The sequence below is a fragment of the Hyperoodon ampullatus genome, assembly GCF_949752795.1.
Source record: "Hyperoodon ampullatus genome assembly, chromosome: 9".
Taxonomy (NCBI): Eukaryota; Metazoa; Chordata; class Mammalia; order Artiodactyla; family Ziphiidae; genus Hyperoodon; species Hyperoodon ampullatus.
This window is the reverse complement of record NC_136922.1, coordinates 105,586,651-105,609,147: the sequence shown is the minus strand read 5'-3', so window position 1 is coordinate 105,609,147 and position 22,497 is coordinate 105,586,651. Positions and strand designations below refer to the sequence as shown.

Sequence of the window (22,497 nt, the reverse complement as noted above, 5' to 3'; positions counted from 1 at the left end):
AAAATAAAAAAATGATTTTCAGATTGACTTTAATTGGGGGAAAAAGAAAGCCGTGGACTTAAATTAGGAATTTTTTTTTAGAAGCATTCTCCCTCTCTCCTCCTCCTACACACACACACAGACACACACACACACACACACACAGACACACACACACACACACAGATGATTTTTCTCCATAGACTGGGAAAACATTCTTTATCCAAGACTGAATTCTCTGCTTTGTGGCAAAAAGTATTTCTTCCATTCTAATGCTACTTAGTGTTTGGTATTAATTTGGTAACAAATCAGCAATAGACAATCTGACACAGCGAAAGTCAGGTTTTTTTGGTCCATGTCAAGATAATAAGGACACCCAGGAACTCAAAATGATATGATCACTTTCACAGAAGACCTTTCTCTCCGTGGGTCTAAAAATCATGCCAAAAATAGCACTAGATACCAAAAGGACAAGTGGCCTGGCTTAATGCCCTGTTGTTGATAGAATGGGCATCTTGTTAACAAGAAGTTGAAAGTGGCAGAGGGCATCCCACCTCTGAAAATAAACACTTCCCATGACTGGAGTTGCATTGTTTAGCATCTATGAAACACCGGGATCTGAAGGTGGAAGTCAAACATAAAGACCAACCACAACGCTACCATCATCGACAGCAGTGAGACCCGTGCTCAGTGGTTACCACTGCGTGGTAAGAACCAATTCTTCTGAAGGATGTATTTCTTTATATTTTTAATGGACTCTGATTAGATGACTTTTTACAGCCAAATTTTAGTCAAACTCATACGGATCTATATATAACCGAGAAAGGTAGTCTATTAATTTCTGATGAGAAATACAGCGGGCCAATTGACCAGGCTCACGTGAATGAAGCAATTAAGCTCAACTGTCATCCGAAGCTGCCCGGTTAGCTGGACAGAGTGAAGGGATGAGACCTGGCATTCAGACAGGGACACCGGCCTCTCCATGGGCAAGGACAGCTTTCCTCTGCAAGGGTGGGCGCACTGCCTGATTCGGCCGCTCTGGGTTTCTCTTGTCTGAGTACTGACCTTTCTGTTCACCTGCTCTTTCTTCAAAAGGGTTCAACCCAACCCTTCTATTTCAGATTTTTATTCCCTACAAAATAAGCATGCCCGAGTTCCCTCCCTGGATTGAGTTCTCAGCATCGCCACGTGGTCCAGCCACATAATTTCAGATAAATACCTGGGCTGTGCCCACAGGGACTAGGGCAATCAGTGCCATCGGATTTCCTTGACTTTCAAAAGACAAGTTTTCCCTCTTTTTCTCAGGGTTCCTGGGAAAGTGAGGGGGTGGGTGGGAACAGGGGATGGTCTTTTGAAAGCTCAGGTATTCTCAATACATGGAAGTAGGAATTTTAATGCAAAACCAAAACAATATTCTTAGTTCTTTCCAAAGTCACATAAGACTCTGACAGCCCTTTAGAGCATCTGGAGCAGTTGCCTTTAGCTCCAAGAACAAGGAGACCAAGGGCAGTGCCTGATGTTACACAGTAGAACCCAGCTCCGTGATCTTCAGCCCAGGTTCAAAAGGTCACCTCCACCGAGGTGCACACTCACCGCTTCCTCACGGGACAGAGACTCTCAGGGATGACTTTCTTTTGGGAAAAGCACCCCTTCACTGCTTCCAAACCCCAGAGCCTCTCCTCTAGGAGGTAACGCTGTCTTGGTAGCCGGCACATGGGACAGTGCACAGCAGACTGGAGGGGGCTAGCCTGGAGCCGTGGTCTCTGGCAGGTGGTCCGGGATCACCAGGGACACACAGGGCCCTCGGGGTATCCTCCCATCCGGCCTCTTAGCATGTTTATATGTGATGATGTATAATTTTCTTTTGATAGGGGTCACTTATTTGCTTCAGATACCTTTTGTGTGTCAAATCAAAACAGCACCGATGTTAACTGTTACTCTCTGAGGTCAAACAGAACGTAAATTGCAGCTCGAGGCCATGCAGACACACACTGAGTAGAGGCACCCATCCAAGTCACCTCCGCTGGTCAAACGATGCTGGTTACTGGGTCATCCCCGGACCTCAGAGCTAGTGAATACCGTCCCTACTGTGTGCTTCAAAGGGCCCTCAACACAAGGAGGAAGAGTTACCTCCATAAAACGAAGGGTGTGGTGCTCAGTTGGCCCAGTGTCTCTCGTCAGACTGGAATGCAGAGCGAAGTGATGTCGTCACAGAGAGGATGCTATGCTTGGAGCCGCAAGAGCCCCGCTGCAGTCCTGGCCAACAACCAGCTGTGTGACCTTGAGCAGGTTACTCCAACTTCAAGTCTCGGCTTTCTCATCTCTGAAGTGGGGCTAAAACCTACACCCCACCATTGTTACAAGTACAAGATAAACTGCCATGTGCTAAGGTCTCTGAATCAGACGCATGGTAAGTGCTCACGAAATGCCTACACATGCATTCGAAGGTCCATTCATTCATTCATAAGTTAAATCAAGAGACTAAGGAGCAGAAAGGAATCTGGGCCTACGCTGGAGCTTACATGGTACGGCTTTTAAAGACACGCATAGAGGAATAAGGAAAGAACCTCATTTGAGGCACCAAGGTGACAAAGACGGAAAGTGGAATGAGGGTGGCTCCTGCTTGGAGTGACGGGTGAGTCTGGGCAGGGCAGTTTGGGTGAAATGGTTTCGAGCTGAGGGGATGGAGCCCGGGAGCTGGATGGTGTTCAGACGCCACAAGGTCAGCAGTAGGGAACTGCAGGGAGAGAAGCAAAGGAAAGATCCCGAGGGCTGCCTGTGGCCTGCAAGTGAGGGAGACAGACCAGGGGCCGGCAAAGGATGGCAGCACCCTCCCTGGGGCCACGGTCACGGGCCTCAGCAGGATGTCTGCCCTTAGCTTCAGTCCTGGTTCAGGAATTTTAGTTCTGACACCACTGATGCTTAAGTGTGAGGCTCACATCAGCCCTGATTTGAATTTTTTTCTCCTTACTTTCCACGTTGGGCCGCTTGTGCATGGCGCCTGGGAGGAAGCCGTGTCTGTTAGCACTGCCCCAAAAGCCCATCCAAGTGCTTGGAATGTCGATAGAAATGTACATCAGGGCCATGATGCAGTGAATCAAAGATGTGCAGAGAGATGGAAAAGCCTTGACCTTTTGTTCGTACTTGGGAACTGGTGTCCACATGTCTGAGTTCATGGACCAGGCTAACTCTCTACAGCAGTGGTCCACAACCTTTTTGGCACCAGGAACCAGTTTCATGGAAGACAATTTTTCCACTGACAGGGGGGCGGGGCAGGGGTGGATGGTTCTGGGATGATTCAAGCACATTACATTTACTGTGCACTTTATTTATGTTATTATTACATTGTAATATATAATGAAATAATTATACAACTCACCATAATGCTGACAGGAGGTGGAGCTCAGGTGGTAAAGCGAGCGATGGGGAGTGGCTGCGCGTACAGATGAAGCTCCGCACGATCACCCGCCGCTCCCCTCCTGCTGTGTGACCCGGTTCCTAACAGGCCACGGCCTAGTGCCGGCCCGGGGGTTGGGGACCCCTGCTCTACAATGTTCTTGGGCCCCAACCCTCCCCCTGCAGTGTGGGAACCTCCATAGGTCTTGCTGGATGGAGAGGACACAGAGCTATAGGGGAGGGTTGTTAGTTTCCAGTCTAGACAGGCATGAGCCTTACTGTTGTGTGACTTCTTAATCCAGGTGCCTCGGCCCCGGCACTGCATCGACCTGCCCCTGAGTGTCCCACTGGCGGCAGGCGGTGCTGGCCGAGCTGAGTCCTGGGAGCCGAAAGCTTCACCTGAACAAACAGCTGTGTCATCTCCACCGAATGCTGTGCAATTGAGGCCTGGGAATCAGGCCTTCTCAGTGAGGAAATGCCACAGCTTATGTTCTTTCGTCCATTGTGGGCAGCTTCAGAAATACTTATTAGTCCAATACACAGCCTGGATGGGCTGTCCTTTGGAGGACCAGCACCGTGGCCCGCCTCCTTCCCTGCTGTAGTCAAGACACAACAACAGAGCAGACAGGAAAGTCGGACAAAGCCTGCCGTGCCCTTTGCTCGCCTAGACGGGAACCGAAGGTCAGAGGCAGGTGTCCGCCGCACAGATGCTGGAAGCTGGGTGCAGGGCCTCTGCTCTGCTTCCACCTTGAAGCAGCCGGCAGACCCAGTTCAGCGCCAAAGCTGCTGGAACATGCACACTTTGGGACCTGGTCCTTCCGCCAATGAGAGGTGATTCTCAAAAAGAGACCCCTCCTCCTAAATCAATCTGTCCAGGAAGTGAGTGATGCTTGGGGCCGGAGTCCTTAACCGCTCCTGAGGTTTGTGCTAGGGCCGCCCACGAACAGCCTCTTCAGGAAGTTTCCACCCTGCTCGCCACCTACTTCCCGAAGGACCTGTCATTTACAGAGCGCTGCAAAGGGAACGATTGGGGGGACCTGGCTGGAAGGCCCCCCTGAGTGCCCACGTCGGGGCAGGAGAGGCACAGGCTCTGCCCTGGGCAGTAACCCCAGCACGCAAATCAGCCGGCCTCGCGCAGGGACCAGTTGGAGGATGGGGACCAAAAATCCCAGCCTGATGGGGTAGGGAGTTTAAAAAAGGGGGTCTAAACAGCCACCTTGGATAGCAATTTGGCAGTTTATCAAATTATACATTTACTCTACGACCCAGCCATTCTACCTCTAGCTATTTACCCAAGAAAAATGAAAACGTGCCTATAAGAAATTCTGTACGCAAACATTCACAGCAGTTTCATTCATAACAGCCCCAAGCTGGAAACCGCTCAAATGTTACATGGCAAACACATAAACAAATAAGTCTATCCACTCACTGGACCACTTCTCAGCAATAAAAAGAATGACCTACCTGCACCGGCAGCGACGTGGGTGAACCTCAAAAGCAGTCATGCTAACGAAGCAGCCACTCACACAGGACTATGTAAATATGACTCCATATATAAGACATTCTGGAAAAGGCAAAACTACAGGGATGGACGCCAGGGGCAATCACAGTGGGTGGAGGATGGGCATGGAGGAATACTTTGGGGAGATGGAAATGTTCCCTATCTTGGTTGTGGAGGTGCTTCTATGATTGCACCCATTAGTCAGAACATAATGAAAATTTCTCATTTAAAAAGTGTGAGTTTTACTATAAGTAAGTTATGCTGCAATGAGGCTGTAGTTATATAGATGTGACCAGTGTATCCCTGTCTCTCTAGGGTCTGGATGACCACCCATCCTGCTGTCCTTGAGTGCTGCTCTTCTGGACAAGGCTGTCCTTGAGGTTTAATCTATGTGAATGTCACTGAAGTAAATAAGGCAGGGGGCTTTGTGTCCAGCCCCCATACAGACCGCCTGGATCAGAGAGAAGGTGATGTGAAGATAGAACAAAATAGACTAGACAGCAAGCGACACACGTGGCCTTTCCAGTCTCCGTCTGTGGCTAATATAGTCCTGGCTTGTGGCGAGGGTGTGTGCCCATCATTTTGCAGCAGGAGTGGATGCACAGCACAAGCTGCTGCAAGCATCTGGCAGGCTTGGCCTCCAGGGCAATCTGCCACATGCACCAGCCTTTTCTCTTTAGGAAAAGGTCTGTGAACAAGAACAGAGCTGACCTCAGGGATGCAGACAGAGTCTTCTCAGGTGACTGACACTCAGGCCCAGTTGAAAGGGTTCAACATAGTTGCCTCTAATTTTGTGTGACTTAGAAATGGCTCTGTGATTCTTCAAGAGAAGCTGGTGAGCAGCTGAGCTCCGAAATGCACGAATCGGAACAGGCGGCTTCCAGGCTGAGCCCACTAGGTGGCGCTCACGTCAAACTCCAGCCCAGACACAGAAGGAGCCTGAGCATCACAGTCCCGTTCTGGGGATGAACTCAGAAGACAAAAGCGCAAGGCTGAATCTCATCTCCGCGGTGCAGACGTCAATGCTATTGAGCCTTTAATGCATATCATTAGATAAATCTCCAAGAACGCTGTTAACCTGCGACCTGCCACTATTTCTCTGTCGAGAGGACAAGGAAATTAGTGTTTCTGGGGAAATGTTTGTCATTTTTTTCCAGAAATAGAAGGGTTATTTCTCAGCTCCGGATAAAATCCTGGGGGTCACTTAGTGATGAGAGCTCCGGATAAAATCCTGGGGGTCACTTAGTGATGAGAGCAAGTGAAGAAGTGGGGTAGGACCAGCTGACCCCCGATATCCAAACTAGAAACACCTGAGTAACTTAAAAAAACTCTCGTGAGGTCCCACCGTCTGAGACTCTGGTCTAACTGATTTGGGGTGGGTCCCAGGCTTGCATCTTCTTATACTAGACAATATCATTTAATTAATTAACTAACTTCCTCAACTGTCAGCCAACATCTATGGACTCCCTCTTGCGCTGGGAACAATTCAAGGATACGAACATACAAGTTTAGGTTCCACGAGGTGCCTGACAAAATGACGCATCATGCGTATCTTCACCTCATTTCCAAACGGGTTTGTTTGCTTGAAAATCTTCAGATGTGGTGGGCAAGTTTTTGAGGACAGCAAATGATTCAGTGGAAAAGAACCCCTTTGCATGTGGCTAGTGGCTTTTCTGCCAGTAGCTCAGATCTATGGGTGCAGCCTCTCCTGTGGTTATTCTTGGGCAGCCCTGTTCTCATCCTGGGCAACGGCCACCAGGGCCACAGACACAGGCCAAGCCCCTCCCAGCAAAACCCCTCTTTCTGACACCTGACACCTTAGAATTCAGGAGAGAAATGTGTCGGGCAGTAAATGCATATTGAAAGCATTTCTAAACATTCTGTTCAGAAACATTATATACCCACAACAAGGTTATACCCACAACAAGGTTACTAGCAATCTAACGCAAGGATACATTACAGTGTGAAATGAGAGGCAATGTTACTCCAGGGGTGCAGGAAGCTGCAGGGGGATTTTCAGAGGAGGGGTTTTGATGTCGGGGCTTGAAGGATCAGAAGGAGTTGGACAACGTGAGCAGGAAGTTTCTGGCGTGCGTGTGGAGGATGGGGTGAAGGACGGAGAGAGCAAAGGCGGGAGCACCTTCTGTGGGGGGCAGTGATGGCACACGCCACCGATGCGGTCCTTGAGGCAAGCAGGTCCGGCCCCTGGAAGGCATCACGTGCATCTCCACTCCCCTCCACTGCCACCCCGACGCGTCGATCACGGCATCCTTCCCCACAGAGCCCAGGCACAGCTCTAGACCACCTCTAAACGCAGAGCTCCAGGAAGCCATTAGACCTGATCAGAGCTGGCACTGAGGGTGAAATTTATTTCCTGTCTACAGGCAGGGAAACTGCGGGGAGGGAGATTAATTAGACTTGGGTGTGTAACGGAAGGTCTTGGTTCCACCATGAAAAAAGCCCGTAGTGCTTTCTGCACTCCAAAATAGGCACTTAAATGCACCAAGTCGTTATCCTACAGTATTCATAACCTTTACATGAACCCTATCAGTCAGGCATTTTATTTCCATCATATGTGCGGAGTAATAGTGCCGAGAGAAGCAAAGAAACTCTTCCATGATTACACAGGTAGAAAGGCTGACTGGGAATTTATTCCCAGATAGATTCGACTTTAAAGTTCATGTTATTTTGATAGTGCTTGCTAACAGTTTGGATTTCAGGGGAGGAAGGGAGAGGAGGAGGGAGGCCTGGAGGGGAAGGGAGCAGGAGACGGGGAAGCAGCTGAGACCAAGTCCTACAGGAGAGCTCGGAGCTGTCCACAGTCCTGAAGTTATTGTGAATGCCGGTAACAGCAGGACTCTCCCTGCCGGATGCCATGGTAGACACGTAAAATGCCATTCTAAGAACTCTCTTTCTCCTACATTTTGGCTTCACGTTGGCACTTCCTCAAGGTATACAAGCTATCCTATTCATGCAACTTCCGGCAGCTCTGCAGAGCAAAGTGTGTCTGAGTGGAAGGTCCAGTGCAGGGTCCTGGGGAAGGAGACGTGGAGACACTGACACTGCTGGGATTCTCCCCGCTGCCCTCATGAACTCACTACTTCCAATATTCTCATGCATTAGGCTCAACTCACACAGGCACAGGCTGCCACAGATTTAATTAGAGGGACATGGAGTATAAACCCTTGGCATCTGTCTTCATTTTCCAAGTGAACACCAGACGCCCATAATCCCAATCATGTGGTCTCTACACTGAGCCTTCACTGCTCCCCACCGGGTCTCCTAATTGGCTCCATGTTCCTGTTCAGCCCTTTCCTTCTCTCTACACACACACATAAAACGAATCTACGCCCGCCACCTTCACCACGTCTCTCTTCTGCTCGGTGTTCAGTGTGTTCTTATTGGAAAGACCCATCACACCAGAGTGGGGTTTAGGTCGTCCACACGCCAGGCTCACCCTAAACCCACCCAACCCTATCTCTCCCCATGCAGAGCCCCATGAGTACAGCCCTGCTCGGGCCTGGCCTGGCACCCCACTAACTCCAGGAAGATGCTGGCTCATGGAAAAGGTCAAGCCTGTTGAATGATTTACCCGACCTGGAACATCTCCTCTCTGTCTCCATCTATTAGACCAAACCAAAGCAAACCAAACAAAACCTACTCAATTATAAGGCTCCGCTCAAGCCAGACTTCCTTTCTGAGATCCTTTATGACATCTCTTCTTTTGTGTTCAGTATCTAAAATACCCATTTGAGGCACTTAATTTTATATTGTTATGTAAGTCTGTGTCCTTCCTCTTCAACAAGATTTTAAACTTCTTAAGGATAGCAACTGTGCTTTTGTTGCTCAATACAGCATTTCAATAAATGTTTGTTGACTTATATTGCCTTTTCTGCTTCCACTGGAGGCAAAACAAGAAAGTCTTAAAAATTAATTGCAGTAAGTCAGATTGAGATGAGATAAAAAGAACTTACTGAGCATTGAGAACTGCAGATAGTTGAAGCTATAGACATCTCTTTTAAGAGAGAAATTAAAATCACATGTGCAGGACTTCCCTGGTGGTACAGTGGTTAAGAACCTGCCTGCCAATGTAGGGGACATGGGTTCGAGCCCTGGTCCAGGAAGATCCCACATGCCGCGGAGCAACTAAGCCTATGCACCACAACTACTGAGCCCGTGTGCCACAACTACTGATGCCTGCGCGCCTAGAGCCCGTGCTCTGCAACAAGAGAAGCCACCGCAATGAGAAGCCCGTGCACCGCAACAAAGAGCAGGCCCCTCTTACTGCAACTACAGAAAGCCTGCGTGCAGCAACAAAGACCCAACGCAGCCAATAAATAAATTAATTAATTTTTTAAAATCACATGGGCATTAAAATCACCTGAGTGTCACAGAACAAGTCTTAGCTTTGAAAAATTATTAAAGGGAATTTTATTATTGTAGGGGTTATATCATTCCTCTCCTTGTAACAGAAAGGATTTGAGCTAGCTAGAAAGTAAAGTCTAAAAAAATTTAATTACAAGACTATAAATATATATTGGGGATATATTACAATATGAAGAATAACATTCCCAAGCATTCACTAGAAGCAAAATTCTCTGCTGTGCACTTTGCATGTATCATTCCACTTAATTCTTATAATGTGCCTATGAGGTGAGCACTATTATTAACATCTTTTTAAAAATATGGAAACTAAGATCTGTAGAAGTACAGCAACTATCAAGGTCACACAGCCAAGAGTCAGCTGCAGACTGGGATTCACATTAAGGTCTATGGGACCACAGGGCTTCAGTTCTTAACTCCTGTGTCATGATATCAGGCAAGGTACTGGGCATTGTGCTATGTTGTCAACCTAGATTTCTATTTTCTAAATAAATGGAATGCTCTTCTGCATCCCAGCCTATAAAGTTAGAGAGTAACCTTGGGCAGAAGGAATCTATGTCTCAGTTTATTATTTTCACAGATGCAGAATGTGACTTCATAAGTCAACCAGAATTCCAAAGGAATACAATTCTGTACAATTTGTTTGGTACAGGTAAATAAGCAAGGTTAGGGCAACAATATCCACAGAAGATGGCCTGACATGTAAACAAAAATGCCTCTGAATACTTCTCAGTTTCTGTTCTATTATTGCTCTGTTTGCCAAACTCCAAAATGCTAATGCTACATAACTACGGGGTATACCAAATTTTTCCTAAAATTGATTTCTGTTATAGAAGGATTGATTTTCTCTAGCCCATATGATTTTCAGAATGATCCTAAAAGATATAAGAAATTATAATTATACAGAAATATAATTTTTCTAAAAAAAAGCACTCAAGCCAATGGGAAAACTAATCCAAAAAAGAGTCATGTCAGGAAAATGTCAAGAAACAGCCAAGTCTACCAAAAACTGCTATGAAAACACACAATGGACCCTTAACAGAGAACATTTAGCTGGTTATAATCTCTATTATGAAAGATTGCTTTATTTTGTTGACATTCTGATATAAAGACTTAATGAAACGCTTTATGTTAAAAATAATAGCTCTGGGCTTCCCCGGTGGTACCGTGGTTGAGAGTCCGCCTGCCGATGCAGGGGACATGGGTTCGTGCCCTGGTCTGGGAGGATCCCACAAGCCGCGGAGCGGCTGGGCCTGTGAGCCATGGCCGCTGGGCCTGTGCGTCGGGAGAGGCCACAACAGTAAGAGGCCTGCGTACCGCAATAAATGAATAAATAAATAAATAAATAAAGGCAATAAATTAGCACCACTAAAAATCTGATATTTACAGCTGTAATTTTACCCGAGGCGGTTGTTTTGATGACACAGGATTGAGAGCGAGCCAGGCTATGCTGGATTCCAGCTCTCCTGGGCACCAGCTATGAGATGACAGAGTTCTCACTGTGAAAGGCGGAGAAGAATGCTTTTTTGCAGGACTGATGTGCTAGGGTGGGCGCACTTGAGACTCAGTCAATACATGATGGCAATTATTATTACTATGATTATTTAAAAAATACCCAAAGCAGCTCACTCTTCGTTGGCATCCTCTGTGGAGGGAACATCCTCCTCATCGTGAGTACTGAAACCAAGCCTTCAGCACACACCACCTTGTCCTTCAGTTTGTGGCTGGTTTGGCAAACTCTTGTGCCAGGTTCTCAGAACCTACTTCTCTTAAATTCTAACTGATGCAGTAAAATCTTTACACCATGTGTCAAGCACAAAATGCTTTTCAAGTTTTGAGTTTTACAAATTTATATAAGATGAAATGAAATATCCATCATCTACAATAAATTCTACTGTTCCCAAAAGGGGTAGATAAATCTCAAGGCATAATTATACTCCTGCCTGCCGTGACCTTTGAAGATGCATATCTGCTTGAAAAATAATAGAATAATCCCTCCTTAGTGAAAAACATTTGAGTTTCTATTTGAACTATGCTTTAAAAAAAAACAAAACACCTATGGATACTTTGTTTTCACTACGGGGGTCATCTTCAGTTTCTCGGGGCTTGATTTCTCTAATAGTCTAACGGAAACGATTAATCACATTTGGCCGCATGTCTACATGTATCTTTCATTTATCAAATGAAATTATTTTCCCCATTTTTTTTCCCAAGGATATGCTCATATTCTACCTAAACCTAGTAGAAAACAGACAGCAGCAGTTGTGAAACATAGATGCTGTGATTAATGCTCTCCTATGGAGCAATACTTTTTAGCAACTCCTGCCGTTTGTTTAAATTTGCTTAGGAAAATTAGGATGCCTCCCCGTAAATAGTCACAGGAATTTACACAACATTGCCAGCAGCACAATCCAATTTCTTTGAACATTTCCTGAGCACTTCACCTTTTCGAAAAAAAACTGAGAGAAACCATGGAGGGTATGAAGGAGAAGGAAAAGGTGGGAACAAGAACACGGGCAGGGGTGAGGGCGGAGGGGTTGTAGGTGGGTGGGGGAGGGGAGGAAGCAGGAGGAAGGAGGAAGACGAGGGGAGAGAAAGAAAGAATACAAATGGAAGCAGTAAAAGCCATCCCTGCCACACTCTCCTTGCTCTGCAACTGGTTTTCCCCGTGCCCACTCAACAAATGGCTTCACCAACTTCAATCATGTCTTAACACCTCCGGACGCCAAAGATGAGCTCCTGATAAAGCACCCCACGTTGTGTGTGGCTGTGTCTACCCAGAACTGAAAACTCAGCAAAATCACGCTTGCACTCATGTCTTTCCTCCCCACTCACACTTTTGGGTCCCAAATCTTGCGTTTTTGAGAAACAAGATGAGCTTAGGGGTGCTGCCCTCTCTATTATGTATATAAAACCAGGAACCATCCTGGGAGTCCTAGGTCGAATCACCATGCCCTAGAGGGGCCACAGCTGATTACAAAGTGGGGCGGGGGAAGGGGGAATCTTTCTCTGCAAACCTGGGAACCAGAGCAGGAGGTGGTGGAGCTGTTCTAGGAAGGGGGGCTTCACAAACGGGCAAGAAACTGGACTCAAGTGACCCCCTCGGCCCTGGAGGCATCACGGGGGTCCCACAGCGTGGGGACACTTTGCTGTCAAGAAATAATGCGCCTCATTTCCTGCCCTAAGAATTAAGCAACTAGTCAGCGCTCTGCTTTGCGCTTTGTTTTGCAGATTTCACGTTAAAAGAAAATGAAAGAACAATCTTACCCATGAGGAATTTTGCTCAGGACATAATATCCAGTATAGGAGTGTTGATATATCTGAAACAGACAAAGAAAAAAAAACAAGAAACAATAAAACAAGCATTGAGACAATGGTTGTGATTATGATATTTTTCAAATCACCGTGAATCCTAATAAACATCCCTGGACCAAAAGTAGTTAGTCAGGAGACCTGGCGGCCAAGTCTTTTATTTACTCAGGAAGTTAATTTGCATACCTTGTTTGTTTTATTTTCACCATTTGCATGTAGTATACCGGGCAGCCAGAGGCTAGATGTTATCTCCATGACTACCTGGCTTGTGATTAAATCAGGGGCAGAGACTTCCAGCTCAACTAAATGTAGCACAGAACTAACGAGGACACTGCTCACTGGAGGCTGCCCGACAGCCAGCTGGACCCTGAAACTGTAAGACCCACACACTGCTGTAAACTACGGCCGATTCTACTGTGTATCCTTGGTGAGTACTGAAGCCAAGATAGGCTTAACTGGGCAAACTCCTGCCCCCTTGGACAATTTGATGTGCAGGTCTTAGCTTCACGGAGTGGTCAATAAACTAAGAACTCACTGCAAGGGGAGCATGGCTTTCAAAACTAAGGTAACAACAACAAAACAGCATTTCCAAACTCCTGTAACCCCCAAATCTCAGATGTCCCTCTTAAACCCTTGAACCAGGAGAATACTCCCCAACCCATAAATGCAGTGACTACAATGCGAGCGATACCCCCAAAGAAGGGAGAACGTGGTCTCCATCCTCTCCAGCTTTCTGGACAGAGGCCCTGCCCAGGGTGTGGAATGTGATGGGTTACCCCGCAGGGTTGAAGTGAGAACCGTACACTTCACTTTCTCTCCTCTACCTGTGGAGCTATGGAGAGTTGGCACCCTGTGTGGGCAAATGTTCAGGGACTAGCATTTTAAAAGCAGCTTTCTACAGATAACAGGTGAGGGACATGCAGCTGAGGAAGACAGGTCTACTGTCGAGCACGTGTAACATGGATGCATTTGGAACTGATGATGGAAGTGAATCTTCAAAGGAAAAACGGGTAGTATTTGCTAATACCTCTGACCCCCCATCTAGTCTGGGCCCCAAGATTAATTTCTAGGAAATCACAGTGGATCAGTTATTTGGAGAAAAATGGCCCAGATATAAAAAATAAACAACAGCACTTAAGTCACAATGACCTTTTGCTTCCAGTGATGTCAAGACTCCTGAACCAGACACATGGGGCCTGGAGTGACCTGCTGGATGGCAGGAGGTGGACATCTGACTGAGGAATTACTTTAAATACTGGTCTAATTATGAAGAAGTAACCTCTAAGGAACAAAACCGTGAAGAAGAACTTCACAGAGCTGCCATGGCGATCTGGGCAGGACCAGAGGACCCTAACTGCTGTTTCTGAAGTGCTGCACAGTGATGCTCCCCCAGGAGAAGAAGGGCGGGCCTGTGGACCAGCCCCTGTGTCCTGAGCAGATTGATGCTCAGAGAGGTCCTTGAGCTTTGACTAAACGTTGCCTCTGTGAGCAGACGCTGGAGCAGAAGCTGGGTGGATCCGTCCCACTTCTCCACGGTTACGGCATCGGGTGCTGCGCTGTATAGTGTTTCCGACCTCTCCTTCCAACTATGTGTCTTTTCATACTATGTGTCTCACTTTATTTTCACAGTAACCCCAGGAAGGCAAAAGATTACCTTTGCTTGTTAAGATAGGAAGCTGAGGTGCAGAAAGGGTAGAGGGGGTTGGAGGAAAGGCAAAGGGGATGGGAGGCGGGGAGGCACAGGGAAGGGGGCAGAGGAGGGACGGTGGACCCTAATTCCACACCCTTGAGTGCTGGGGGACTTAGTGACTCAAACAAATAGAATGTGACAGAAGTGATGGTCCTAGGCTTCTGAGAGCGGGTTATAAAAGGTATCGTGGCCACCTCCTAGCTCCCTTTCAGATCACTTGCTCTGGGGGAAGGCTGGCCACCATGGTGTGAGGACACTCGAGGAGCCCTGTGAGGAGGTCTAGGTGGTGGGGGGCCGAGCTTCTTCCCCATTCAATCACCAACATCCAGCAAGGAACTCAGGGGCGTGGAAGTGGATTCCTCACCCGCAGTCAAGGCTTCAGATGATGCAGCCCTGGCTGATAACCTCACGAGAGAACGTGAGCCAGAGATACTCAGATAAGATGGTCCTGAATTCCTGACCCACAGTAACCACGAGATAATAAATGTTGGTTATCTCAAGCCACTAAGTTTTGGATAGTTTCTTACACAGCAATAGGTAAATAACATATCTAGTTTAAATCGAAAGAAAAAAGATAGCTAATAAATCAGATGTGAGTGCACTGAGTTACTGGGTTCCCTCCCTAAAAACTTTCAGCAACTTCTAAAACAAATAGACAAATTCCTTATCGAAAGAGTGTCAGTACAGAAGAAGTGAGGGGCTGATGGGGGGGCATTATAGGCAAAAACACTTGGAGGAAGCCTTTGAAATTACCGCAGAGAACAGTCCAAAGCACCGAAGGTGACGGTGGTGGTGTTGCTGGTGTTGAGAGTGGCTAACATTCTGAAGCACAGACCATGTACTAGGTAGCATGCCAACTCCTTAGCATACATGAATTCATTCAATCTGTATGAGGAAGGTATTAGTATTCCATTTTTAGGATAGGAAAATTGAGTCAAACACAAGCAAGATTTGGCCTCAGGTCTGTTTCTCTCTAAGCACATATTGGAAATTGCCTGAACAAAGGGTACAGCTCTTAATTCTCAAGTTACAAATCCAAGTTGATTGTTGTCAACTGAAAAATCCAGAATACCAACAGACATAATAAACATGCAAAGTAAGGACATGTGCTGTCTTTCTTGGTCTTATTTAATCCATCTGGAAAGAGTGATTTCAATTCGTTCTCTGGTTATGACATTCCCAAACCCCTAGACTTACATCTTTGCATACCTCTTTAAATATACCTGCAAATTACCCTGAAATTCAGCTTTGTGACTATCTTCTGAGTGGAAGCAATGAGAAAAAGGAAGACAATTAAAATAACCTTATAAGGGCAATGGTAAGAGAAGATGAGAGAGAACTATCCCTTTACAACTCTCTGTCTGTACTGTCAGGCAAAAAGAAAAAAGAAGGCGTATATGGATGGGAAATGTAATAGAATATCTGGACAACTAAATCACTAATTAGAAAAATTCAAACAGAATGAAAGAGAGTCAAGAAGTAGAGACTGGATCTGCCAACTATGTATGGGACAGAAGCATTCCAGAGTAAACTGTTAATGCAAACGGAAAGCCTTTAACATGAAGTGCAATTACGACTTAAGTGCTACTCCAAAACATGGGCAAGTGGGAGGAAGATGCAAGGATTTTCTCATTGCTCCAAGATGAAACAATCAAATACCATTCTCTTCCACAAAATACTCCCTCAACCTGGAGCCAAAAGAACCCCAGGCACAAAGAAAACAACTTTGAAAGAGGACACATTTCAAGAGTTTCATTTGCACGATGCCTTACCTCAAAACGCATTAACAATAAACTATATCTCACTGAAAGAATTTGTTCCTTGGAGAGATAAAAGACTTTCTTTTTTTGTGTGTGTGTGGTCTCTATCTCTTGTATTTATGCTTCTTTCTTTAAAACAGACTCTAAATACTTCTGATCATGGAAAAAAGTACAAAGAGTTGGAAGTTGGTAAGACTGCATTGTTATTTTTCTGTGAGTGGACTTTTAGAAGTTCATGAATATAAGTTACTTCGGTTTCTTCCCACAGCAACAAATTGCTCTTGGAAAATGAATGCATGAAAACCTGTTACCCAAAACACCATTCAGAAGATGGGAAGACAATTTCAGCAAATTATTTTTTAAAATATATCATGCAACATAGTTGATACTGGCATTCAATAATTGGGAAAAAATAACCAGTGAAGGGCTTGTCTTGGGCTAAGGTCATATTTGGTCTGCTTCCAATATTTCTGAAACATCACTCTGCCCACAGCTTTCTTTCTGATCCTCTCCCCTCATCACCCCCTGAGCCACACTTCTGATTTCTCTCCGGTCTTTCCTACCGCAGTCCCATCACGCACACTCACCCAGACTCACTTTACATCTTCTTCCTCTATGAAACCTTCCACTCTTGTAGTTTTAAATTATGATTATCTGAATATTGGTAATTTCACAGATCTATCTCCTCAACTGTAGACCAGTGTACCAGATTCCCCCCTCGATATCTCTATCTTATGTCTCACAGGCACCCCAAACTCAATATTCTCCAAGTTACCTCTTATCTACCCTTAAAACCTAGCTCTCCTTTGATACTTCCTATCCCCGTGGGTGGCTCCCTCATCCCCTCAGTAATCTGAGCTGAAAACCTAGTTTTTCCTGACTCCATTCTTTGCCTCCTTCCTCCTCTGGCTCAATTCAATCTATCTCCAAATTGTGCCAAATTAACTTCTTAAGTCTTTCTCAGATCCACCACCCACTCCTCATCCCTATGGCAAGCACCTTCCTTCAGACCTCCCCCCATCCTTCCTCTCCAGGACTAACCTCTGAGATCTCGACCCCATCCCCTCCTGATACCTGTTGAACTTTATCAACTCCCCTACCACGAATTACGTGCCTTATATTTTTCGTCACTCCCTCTCCTTGTTCCTTCTCCCGAATCTGTAGAATTCAAATCTCCCACATTAAAAAATCCTTGGGTGTTCCCCCCGCCACCCCTCCGACTCCTTCTTCTTTTAAACTATCGTGGCACTTCATAAGGAAAGTCTACACTGCTTCCCTTTCTATCACTTTGAACCCACTGCATTATCCTCCCGACGTCCTCAAAGTGCCACCCCCAAGCGGATGTCCCGCTGCCGTACATATGGTATCTTCCTGATTTCCAGCCCGCTCGCTCTCTCTGCGGTACGTGATAAAGGTGATAGGAATCCTTCTCCCTTCGTCATTCCATGGCAGGTCACTGCTTTCAATCTCCTCTTGCCTTCCTCCTTCCAGCCTCTTTGCCTTTCCTTTCTGCTGTGCAGACCCCTTGAATGGATGCAGGCACCAACCTGCCACTCTTGGGGGTTTCCCTTGTTGGTCTACACCCTTGGTCTGGAAGAGCACATTCATTTCTGCTTTCTTGTGAGGTTTCTTACTGAATTCATATTTTTATGCTTGATCCATCTTCTGAGTTCTAGACTCATATTTTCAGCTTGTGTTGGGCCTTTCAGCATAGATGCTCTTACCCAGAACTTTTACACCACGTTCAATATTTTGAAAACCAAATAAACTCTTTTCCTCCTAAATAATCTTCTTTGATGTTCTTCCACTTACCTGGTCTCTCGGTAGAAACATACTGGAGTTAGCTCCAACCATTTCTATCCTTCCTTTCCTTACTGTCCATGTACAAGTGGTTTCCGAATTTCACTGGACGTTGTAACTTTGGAATGAACCTTAAGTTCAGAGCACATTTTCCACCCCCAGTAACACTGCCCTAGTTTGGGATGCCTAAGTGGCCCCAGTGACCCTCCAGCTGCCCCGCCAGCGCGCCTCCCCTCCTTCCCAAGGCCTCGGCAAGTCCCTGCTTCACAGCGAGTGGGGAGCAGTGTGGTGGGTGTGGCGGCTCGGGACAGGTCTGGAATAGGACACACCTACTCCTGTGGAGCCACTACTATTATTATACAGCTTTAGAGGAAGACACAGGATCCATTCTCAGCCTGCTGATCGCCCGAGGGGTGAACTCAGGAAAATTAGTTAACCTCTGAGCCTGAGTGTTAGAGCTGTATTTGTTCAGGAACTTTAAACCACGAGAAAGGAACCAAGAATGCTCTTGTTTAAATTTTAAGGAGAATTATACGATCTAGTGACTAGCATTATGCAGAGTCCATGAAACTCTTTTTTTCTCTACTCTTTTGGGCTGTAAGAAAACAGGAATTCCTCTGAGAATGCAGAGTTGGAGCTAACCTATTTCAAGGACTGGGAGAGGTAGGAAAACAACTGAGATTTTGCCCTGGGTGCCTGGTCAGCACAATCTCTCTATTCTTTAGTGCTCCAATAACGAGATGGATGGTCCCCTGAGGTGGTAAGCCCCCCAGCACTGACAGAATTCAAGCAGAGGCTGGACAGCCGCTGTGAGGAGCGCTCTAGAATGGGTGTGAAACGGAGCAGGACCCTATGGTCCCTGCCCCCCCGTGTCCACTGCCTGCCTTTCGTCTGTGGAAACACTTTAGCCAAAGAATAAGTTTAATCAGAGAAATGAGAAAATGCAGAAACAACAGAAAAAAGTCAAAAGAGATCAAATCATAATAGTCAGTAAGCAAAGTCAAGGACCTTTAGTTCCTCCTCAAGGGCTATAGGTAATATTCTGAGCCCTGTCCTGTGAGCTGTCTTACAGATACTGAAACCCACCAGGTGGGAGAAGTTAACTACATTGATGACCAGACGTAGCCATGACATAAGCTGCCACAATTCTGAGAACTGGCCTCAAGGAAATGGGAACAAACCGACCCTGGAACTGAAGACTAGCTGTACTTAAAACAATCAAGGTGACGTTGGTCAGACCACCGCAGGACCATCTCAATATGATGGTTAGAGCTGACTGCGCTGCTGCTACATGTAGCCCCCTCCCTCGGCCTATAAAAACTCTTGCCCCCTGCCTGTCAGTGGTGTCGGGGGGAGCCGGCCTTTGGGCAGAAGTCCGCCCTCTCCCACACCCCCGTGCTGGCTGTCGGCCTCCAAACTAAAGCAAATGTCCCTCTCCACCAACCTGGCCTCTTTAATGGCTTTTGAGCGGCGAGCAGCCGGACCCCACTTTCGGTTACAGGTGTGACCATCCCGAAGCAGATGCTCCAGGGCACATGCCTATCCCTTTCCTATTTGATCCTATATTCTATTTATAGAGGAAATTAAACATATCAGCGGGTACAGATGAGCTCAGAGTAAGATCCTCCCAAGCTAGGATCAAGGGCACATGGATGGAATACGTGGTTAAAGAAATAAGATATGGTAACATGATGTGAATAGAGGTTAAAAGTACTGGCAAATATTAACACGGGAAAAAGATCGATTGGGCAGGGAAAGAAAGTGAGATTTGGAAACCGAACGGTTAAAAATAAGAAGAAAAATTATCTGCATGAGATGCACGCTGATGAGTGAAAAAAATGGAAACCTGAAGGGAAAAAATAAAAACTCTAAAAGAAGTTGGAAAATGTGAGATTTCTTGGCTTTAAAATTGGAGAAAATAAAGTGTTTACCCAGAGGGTCTATCTCCTCACAGTTTTAAAAGTTCTATTTCCCAAAGAGAAGGAAATTCCACTAGGTTCTAGCTGGTAATACCCAGCTCTACTGAGAATTAACACACAGCCAGTCCCCCAGGAGAAAGCGAGCAATCTGCCTCCCAAACCCAAGCCAAGGTTTCATGGACCATGACAGATGCTTCATGAGAGTCATGCACTGTTTGCGTTCCTTTTGTAACATTTTGTAATGTTCCCTCAAAACCTTTTTGAAAACAGCTTTACGGAGGAATAATTGATACATCAAATACTGCCCATATGTGATGTGTACAAGATGATGAGTTTGGACACATGTGACACCTGTGGTGGCATCCTTACCATCAAGGCAACAGATGCACCAACACCTTCCAGAGTTGCCTTGTGTCCCTGACAACCTTTCAGGAAGGTGATGAAGATCAAACAATTAAGCCTGAAGCCCTGGTGCCCCCTCTCAGTTAATGTGGGGAGAAGTGAGGCGAGCAAACATACCCTCTGTTTTTTCAAAAATACGTCATGAATCGTCACATTCACCTGGTGCATTCCTAAGTCTTGGTCTTGACACATTCTTCTGAACAACCTGCACTCCCGCTTCCATCCATGGTCATGATCCACGATCATGGAGCAGCTGCCGTGCTTCCGAGAAGCTCTCAAAGACCTGTCTGTGGAATGGCTAATGACCCGGTGGGCCTTCAGGATCTGCCAAAGGCTCCCCTGACTATTCCATCTAGGTCCCTCTTTGAATAATTGAAACAACTGAGCACATCTGCAGTATGTGATGAGACAGGAGCTAACCAGCTTGTAGGGTCTTTCTGGGAAGAAACGATGAGTATCTTGTCCAGAAACCCTTTCCCTTAACATTTGGAGAAATGGGCCCAGCTCAGAGTGCTGCTTTCTTTGAGGAGTGAGACCAATGGGTCAAAATACTCTAGAGAAGATGCCCAGGTTGGCTGGAGTCTGGAAAGAAAGCCACCTGAGAGACACCCGGAGCAGGTGGTCCGCCCGGAAGAGAGAAGATGAAGGGGAGCTGGAGGGCTGTCCTTACAGTTTTAACGGGCTTTGCGAGTCAGTGTGAGCAAGCCCGTCCTCATTTACTACAAGAGGGAGGATAATGTTGACAAGTGCGCATGACAGGGAAACCGATTTCAGCCCAACGATGCTAACTTCTGGTGATGAAAGCTATCCAACACTAACAAGGCTTCCCGGCCCCATTACTGAAAGTATGGAGGCTGAATTTGCTGGGGCGTCCAGGTGAACGCAGCGAGTGGTGATGCTGAACCTGGTGACCCTAAACTTCTTCCCCATTCAGAGAACCCCTCAAGTCCCAGTGGAGACCTCGCCCCCGCCCTCCCCCTCTCTGCTCTGGCTGGTGCTTACGTTTAACTGCGTCTCAGTGTAGGTGCTGAAGCCTGGATCTGGGAGCTCAAGCCTTAGTATGTCCCATCTGACAAGCTCCTGACTGCGACAGAGTCCCACATCAGAACCCACACTGCTTCCTTTCCAACATTCTGGAGAAATCTCATCTCCTGGCAGATTCAAGTCTCCGCTTGATTTTTAATCTCCTGTTCCATTCACGTCTTCTATTGGGCTCTACCCCCAATGACCCAGCATCTTGCCCAAATATCTGACCTCCTGCCTGGTCGCTGTGAATTTCAAGTCCTGATGTTGATGCTGATGGTGATGGGAAGTTTCCTGAAGGCACTGGTCCTTCCAGAGAAGCTGCTCCTTCTGTCAGCACAGGGTCACGATTGCCCCTGAGTTCTAATGACTGCATCTGGTACATACTTCCTCACCCTTTGCCAACTGATTTGATATCATTTCGTGAAGTCAAAGTTCTTGCTGTAATAATTTAAAAAGAAAATTTCTCTAGAGGGCCCCAAATAACTAGAAACAACTTGAAACATTTAGTAAAAGAAAAAAAAAAGATGTTTAGCTCCTATGATGTAACATAAATGTTAGGAAATAACTCCATATAAACAAAATGTCCTTTGTTTTCCCCTTGGTTGCATATGCCGTTCCTTCCTCATGATCTGGAACTCACAGTTCAGGGTAAAAATCTAGCAGGTGTAAAACAGAGCAGACATAGGGTTGCCAGTTTCAAACTACAAAAGTAATTAAAAGCCCTTAGGATTCAGTATTTGTGTCTCAACTGCTCTCCTCCTGGAAGCACTGGTCTTCCACCAAACTTCCTAAATTTAAGAGAGTAGAGATGGTGGTTTCCTCTTGAACCTGCAGTCTCTTCAAACGTCTAGTTCTGCTCTGGGTACCACACCCACCCCTAACACGCCCTAATTCATTCTTTTGCGAACAATCCCCATTCATCTAACTATTTTTTTTTTTTTTTTGCGGTACACAGGCCTCTCACTGTTGTGGCCTCTCCCGTTGCGGAGCACAGGCTCCGGACGCACAGGCTCAGCGACCATGGCTCACGGGCCCAGCCGCTCCGCGGCATGTGGGATCCTCCCGGACCGGGGCACGAACCCGTGTCCCCTGCATCGGCAGGCGGACTCTCAACCACTGCGCCACCAGGGAAGCCCCCATCTAACTTCTTAGTAGAGAACGTTTCTTTCATCCTCTGTGCCTTTCACACACAATGCTCTCCAGAAATCACTATGAGAACATCTGAGGATAAAAACAACATAGTTAAAAATGAGGATGCATCTAAATCAATATCTTAAGTGTCAGAGATGAACAGTAAAACTTTCAGCTGTGATTCGGATCGTGTTTCCA

At 46.4% G+C, this 22,497-nt stretch overlaps 1 protein-coding gene across 5 annotated transcripts in view; it reads right to left on the bottom strand.

Annotated features, from left to right (window-relative positions):
• The window catches only part of DPP6 (dipeptidyl peptidase like 6), a gene marked incomplete at both ends in the record, with an annotated part of 1,060,012 nt that overhangs the window by 224,661 nt on the left and 812,854 nt on the right, over positions 1–22,497 (bottom strand). For 4 of the 5 annotated variants that reach the window (XM_079711771.1, XM_079711773.1, XM_079711770.1 and 1 more), the window contains one exon: positions 12,527–12,579. The exons of the other annotated variant lie outside the window; for it this stretch is intronic. In XM_079711771.1, coding sequence (XP_079567897.1) covers positions 12,527–12,579 — 53 coding nt within the window. The remainder of the gene's footprint in view (positions 1–12,526; positions 12,580–22,497) is intronic. 5 annotated transcript variants of the gene reach the window in all.